Genomic DNA, 7051 nt, shown 5'->3' with positions numbered 1-7051 from the left:
GAAGACATGCTTAGATCATATTGTAATGAGATTTAAGAGCACTGGCCAAAAGTAGAAAACGACTTTGAGGAAAGTTCTATTGTTGTAACTGGAAAACAAGGTCTAACCATAAGTCACTCACACCTGGAGATTTTAGGATCTAGCTTCAGTTCCTGAACCATAGGCTCTGATACCTAGTATTATTCCATTCTAAAAGGAAACAATTATTTTCTCTGTTCCACACAAAGACATTAAAAATGTTCATAGAAGCTCAAGTCATAACTGCCAACACTCAAAACAACCCAAATGGATAAACAAGGTGTGATCTATCCATACATTGGACTACGCTGAGCAATAAAGAGGTATAAACTAGTAGGGAGACTTTTAAAATGGCTGTCTGAGGGCCGGCCCGGTGGCACACTCTGTAGAGTGCGGCGCTTGGGAGTGTGGCGGCGCTCCCGCCGAGGGTTCGGATCCCATATAGAGACCGGTCGATTCACTGGTTGAGCACGGTGCGGGCGCGACACCGAGGGTTGCGATCCCGTTGCCGGTTGTGGTATGGGCGCGACACTGAGGGTTGCGATCCCGTTACCGGTCAGGAAAAAAGACAAAAAAAAAAAAAAAAAAAAGAATAAAATGGCTGTCTGAGAAACTTGGAAAATCATATCCCCAGAAAAACAGCCATTAAAAATGGACAAAATTTTAGATAATAAAAGAAGAAGAAACCTTTTAACATCTCTGAAAAAATGACCAGAAAGCATACAACTATTTGAGAAACCCTTAGTAAATAAATGTACTGGATATCAGTAAGAACAGTGAGAGTTTGTGATGTTTAAGCCAGAATACGCTCATATTTTCCAAAGTTGTGCATTATGGAAGTTCTTTACTGCACAGGCAGGAAAGTAACTAATAACAGGTAGCTCCCAATCCCACTCCCAGTTCCAGCACTGGGATACAGAGATTCTGCTCCAGCTGGGGTCATCGCAGTGTATGATAACTGGTGGTTCCCGTCTCCCCTCTTGGCTTTGGTGCCATGTTGTAAAGGTCTCCTCTGGGTGAGCAAGACAGACTGGAGGCCCCAGCAGTTCCACAGCCCTGGTGGAGAAGGGTGATTTTATTTGAAGAACAACATGATCTATTGTTGAAAATAATCAAGATCACAGTGGGGACACCTCTAACAACCTTAAAAAAATAAAAAAGTATTAGAAAGGAGCACTGTGAATAATTAGAAGCCAACAATTAAAATCTTAAATGGAATGGACAAATGACTAGAAAAACATAAGAAGAAGTAGGAAATATGAGGAGACATATAAGAAGTAAATATATTGAAATAGTAATTTTAAAACTTACACAAAGAAAATTCGAGGCTCTGATGACTTCACTGGTCAATCCTACAAAACATTTAAAGAAATAATATCAATACTTTATAAAGACTTTCCTCCAGAAAATAGAGAAATAGGGAATATTTTCCAACTTATTCTGAGGGAACAGTTTTGCTCTGATACCAAAGCCAAACGAAGGTAACACAAGAAAAATACAGACCAACATCCTCAAAGATACAGACCCAACTGTATACCTACCAGAAACACATTTTAATTATAAAGACACAGATAGAATAAAAATAAAAGAATGGTACTCACTCATAAGTGGGAGCTAAGAGAGAAAAAAGGAAGGAAGACCACAGTGGTGTGTTGGACTCGCAGAGGGAGAGAGCACAGCTAGGGATACAAAGTGGAGTGGGGGGAAAGGGGATGGGGAGGGAGGGCAAGGACAATTGGGGGGGGACATGGGGTATAATTGCAATTTGTGGTAATGGACCTGCTGCCAGTATGGATCTGGCCATCACATCTTGGGCACGAGTGGTGAGTCAGCTTTGTACCACATGAATATTCACAACCAATAAAGATAAATAAATGAAATAAAATAAAAGAAAGGATGAAAATAACTAGGTCAGGGACTGACACTACGTATAGAACCAGTTGTTAAAAACTTATTCTGGAAATATTTGTCTTGATAATAAATTATGTCTCAAAATAAATTTCCGGTTGGTCAAGTTTCTCAGGGGACATAAATCTGTTAGGCATAATATGAGAATATTATCTTTATTAGTTAAGTAAATCTCCTCCATACGGAGCATATGCACTGTATGCTAACTCTTAGCATACAGCTAGAAGTAAAAAGGATTACATATACAGTGAGAAGTGATACCACTATAGAAATAGGATTAAAACTCATAACCAGAGGAGAAAAGGAAGATGGAATGGACTAGTGGAAGGAATTTGGACTTCCTTCCTGTGCACCTCACCCAGGATATATCTCTGGCAATCTATTAAATTCTCGGAGGACAAGATTCCCCTTCTAAAAAAATAAATTTTAAGAATCTCAAAGAGTTTTAGGGTTATTGTTATAGAAAAGAACCTTTATGATTTGAATCTAGAAAAGGATAAAAAATTTGTTGCTATATTTTATATATTTTTAATTGACAACTAATAATTGTGTATATTTATAGGATACAAGCTGATGTTTTGATATATGTTTACAATGAGGAATGATTAAATCAACTATTTAACATATCCATCACCTCACTTATTATTACTTGTGATGAGACCTTTGAAATTTGCACTCTTAGAAATTTTAAATTATATAATACATTTTTATTAACAGGTCCATGCTGCGCAGTAAATCAATAAACCTAATTCTTCCTGTTTAACTGAAGCTTTGTACACTTTGACAAACATCTTCCCATCCCCCCTCCCACTTCAACCTCTGGTAACTACCATTCTACTCTCTGTATCTGTGAGTTAGGCACTTTAAATTCCAAATATAAGTAAGATTGTGCAGTATGTGTCTTTTTGTGCCTGGAGGACATTATGTTTCTTTATTTTACATCTCCTGAAAGAACGATTCAGTTTGTCTACTTTCCCTAACTTTTCAATTTCACCAATCTCAGAATTATTATTACCCCAGTTGGTGAAAATTATCGCTGAATTGAAAGATAACAATTGCAAAGTTGCTTTAATAGAGCGTCCTATTGTTTTTTGTAGGTCCTCTTAAATTAGTAATAACTCCTCCTGGGCAAGAGCAAAAGTATAGGATGAAAAGTTGTTTGTTATGTTCCTGGAATGGCAGCAGCATGTGTGTTATGTCCTCTGCGTCTGTACGTCCTATAGGGTTGCTTAGTATATGTATGTTAATTTGGAAAAAATGTAAGTAGTAGGTATTTTAAAGAAAGGTGATTGTGTATATTTTGCTTACACAAAGTACGTGGCTGTACATTTAAAAAATTGCGAATAGACTTGGGAAACTACTCCTTTAACAACCACATTAAATAACAGAGAGGGAAAATAGCTAATATTTATTAACATTCCGAGTACCAGAAAAGTTTAAGTGCTTCCTGTATATTTTCTGATTTATTCTCGCAACACAACAAGTAGATTGTGTGTCCTCTTTTTACAGTTGAGGAAATGAAAACAGAACTATGTTTAGATCAAGGTCACAGGTCAACAAGTAATAGAGTGAGATTTCAGATTAGATCTGACTAATTAAAAAATCTATGGCTATTCTACTAATTTTTCTAAATATGGGATTAATATTGAGTAATATAATTACTCCCTAAATATTATAAAATATTAGCAATTTTTTAAAATGATAAAAATGTAGCATGATTTCTTATTGATGAGTTGGTACCTAGGAATGTACATGTTCATCTTTTTAGCAAATTCTTCTCTGAAATGCAGCTGAAATCCTGCTTTTGCTATTAGCCACCTTCTCTATCACTTATTCCAACAGGTATAGAACCAGTTGTTAAAAACTTATTCTGGAAATATTTGTCTTGATAATAAATTATGTCTCAAAATAAATTTCCGGTTGGTCAAGTTTCTCAGGGGACATAAATCTGTTAGGCATAATATGAGAATATTATCTTTATTAGTTAAGTAAATCTCCTCCATACGGAGCATATGTTTATTTGTAATTTGAGACTACTGTCCTATGTCTCCTTCTCCACAGCAAACATGTGCTTTACCTAGTCTCTTTAGGAGAATTTCTTTCTTTCTATCCTTAATCTATGCTTCTGAGTTCTAGTGCCCACAATGTGGTGATGGTTTTTATTGTTCACCTGCTCTCACTGGTAAGATTTCAAAGAGTAAAAAAAAGATGAGAATTAAAAATAACTGAAATAATGTCAGGCGTTATAAATAATAAAGGGGGAAGAAAAATGGGCAATTATCTTTCCAATATCCAGCTTGAGAAGAGTTCTCAATTTATTTAGGGATCAATATGAGCAATATCATTACTGTATTTGGAGGTGAATAATTGATGATCACTGAAGTTTTAACTTCATGTACACTCAGCACTGACAGTCAAAGATGTACTTTTCTACATCTGTAATTTATTCTTATCTTAAAAAATTTGATCTTATCTTAGATTATTGATAGGTAGGTAGGTAGATAGCTAAGATAGATAGATAATAGATAGATAACTTTTGTAACTTTGATGGTCAGGAGATGCTAATATTTAGATTTCCCAGCATATAATTGAAGGTAAATATTTTCCACTGATACGCTTGAGTTATATTAGGAGCTTCCGTTCAGAGTTCATGAAGTCAGAATTTGAGTCTGACTTGCCTTCCACTTTGGTTAATCTTGTTCTTAATGACTCTCCACAGATTTTTTAATCAATTCTATTTAATTGCAGATTTTAATTAATGAAATCTATGTGCCTGGTTCTGTATCCAAGTCATCATACCAGATATTTATTATATGACCTTCTATGTAGTTTCTCTCAAAAAGATTGCTCCAACATACATTATAGAGTGATAAGCTAAAAAAATAGTTTTGTGATTTCTTATAGAATAGGTATGGAGAAACCAATGTTGCACCACGTCATCTGTACTAAATTTCGATATCACTTTGCTGTAATGTTTCTAAGTATATGACCTAAATTTTAATGATTTAGTATAATGGTTGTTGGTGGTGCCCTAGTAATATCCTTTTTACTGGACGAGTGGAATGAAGCTGGTTTTTAGGTGATACCACTATCTTTCGTTTTTATAGTAGGTTAATCTTTTATTCTAATTTTGCTTGAATAAGAACAAAATAAAATTAAATACAAAGGTGCCTTAGTGATTCAGTCACAGGGTTCCTCTAAGTCTGTGCTGGTGTTCTTCCTCTCTTGCTTGGATAGCTCTTTCATGGTCTCTATCTCCGCAGCAGTTAACTTGGGGGTGGCGCCACACTGTCACACTCAAATTCTTCAAGTGTAATGGGTCGAAGTTCATCTTTTGGTGTCTCTTCTATTGGTTTGTTTGTTCCTTTTACAGTGGGCTTTGGCTTCACTTCATGGGTGAGATGCTGACCCACAGTTGTGGGCAGGAGGCAGGGCAGAGCGGGGCATCCCAAAGCCCCAGCCTCAGGACCCCCTCTCTTATTATCCTTTTACCTTGTTGTCCTGCTTTCCCCATTTCCTTCTTATGAGAGCACCTTCTCAGTAAATTATTTGCACAGCAATCCTATGCCAGGCTCTGTTTCTTAAAAGAACAGTTTTAGGCACTTAGCTACTCTTTGGACATAATGTTTTTATAGTAGGTTAATCTTTTATTCTAATTTTGCTTGAATAAGAACAAAATAAAATTAAATACAAACGTGCCTTAGTGATTCAGTCACAGGGTTCCTCTAAGTCTGTGCTGGTGTTCTTCCTCTCTTGCTTGGATAGCTCTTTCATGGTCTCTGTCTCTGCAGCAGTTAACTTGGGGGTGGCGCCACACTGTCACACTCAAATTCTTCAAGTGTAATGGGTCGAAGTTCATCTTTGGGTGTCTCTTCTATTGGTTTGTTTGTTCCTTTTACAGTGGGCTTTGGCTTCACTTCATGGGTGAGATGCTGACCCACAGTTGTGGGCAGGAGGCAGGGCAGAGCGGGGCATCCCAAAGCCCCAGCCTCAGGACCCCCTCTCTTATTATCCTTTTACCTTGTTGTCCTGCTTTCCCCATTTCCTTCTTATGAGAGCACCTTCTCAGTAAATTATTTGCACAGCAATCCTATGCCAGGCTCTGTTTCTTAAAAGAACAGTTTTAGGCACTTAGCTACTCTTTGGACATAATTCCTGTATTAGTCCATTTATGTTGCTTATAACAAAATACCTGAGACTGGGTGATTTATAAAGAAAATAAAATTTATTGCTTACAATTTCTGAGACTGGGAAGTCCAAAGTCCATCTGTTGGTGGCAACAGTGACCCAGAGGTCTCACATTGCAAGATGGTGGAAGCAGAGAGAGAGACAGGCAGACTCTCCTCTACTTTTAAAGCCCTCAGAACCATGCCCCTGAACACCATTTTTAACCCATTCACTATTGCATGGTCCTACAATCCAATCTCCTCTTCAAGGCTCCACCTTTCAATTACCATAATAGGATTTCCTACCCTCGTAACAGCCACAGTGGGGACTAAGTTTCTAATACATAAACATTGGAGGACACAATTCGAGCTTCAGGGAGTTTTGAGAGGACATCATTCAATCCACTACAATACCAAACATATTTGGCCAATACTGCTCTTTTCAATTATACTTTTCACTTTCAGATATAGATGCTGAATTTAAATGTAAACATCAAATTCTAAAAATTAAATATCCTTTTACATTCCACTAACTGACGATCTATCCTTATCTCTAGGTTATTTTAGAGGTCACACTAAATAAAATGGATAGAGAAAATCAATCTGTAGTGTCAGAATTTGTGCTTTTGGGACTCTGCCACTCATGGAATACACAGGTATTACTATTCATGGTATTTTTTATGCTTTACCTCATCGTTGTATCTGGAAATATCGTCATTGTGATCTTAATCATCACTGATCCTCATCTCCATTCCCCCATGTACTTCTTGTTGGCCAATCTGTCCTTTGTTGATATGTGGCTTTCCTCAGTCACCACTCCTAAGATGATCACAGACTTTCTCAGGGAGAACAGCACCATCTCCTTTGTAGGTTGCATGTGTCAGATCCTTTCTGTGCATTTTGTAGGAGGGTGCGAGATGGTGCTGCTCGTGGTAATGGCCTATGACCGTTATGTGGCC

The 7051-nt window shown here is 37.2% G+C and overlaps 1 protein-coding gene across 1 annotated transcript in view; it reads left to right on the top strand.

Annotated features, from left to right (window-relative positions):
* Positions 1 to 6676: 6676 nt before the first annotated feature.
* LOC103609592 (olfactory receptor 4K14-like) overlaps positions 6677 to 7051 on the top strand; it is a 1843-nt gene continuing 1468 nt past the window's right edge. The window contains exon 1 of the mRNA XM_008593891.1: positions 6677 to 7043. Coding sequence (XP_008592113.1) covers positions 6677 to 7043 — 367 coding nt within the window. The remainder of the gene's footprint in view (positions 7044 to 7051) is intronic.

This window comes from Galeopterus variegatus, unplaced genomic scaffold (assembly GCF_000696425.1).
Source record: "Galeopterus variegatus unplaced genomic scaffold, G_variegatus-3.0.2 Scaffold9832, whole genome shotgun sequence".
Classification (NCBI taxonomy): Eukaryota; Metazoa; Chordata; class Mammalia; order Dermoptera; family Cynocephalidae; genus Galeopterus; species Galeopterus variegatus.
Note: the sequence above shows the minus strand (reverse complement) of the source record. Positions and strands in the feature narration are given on the sequence as shown.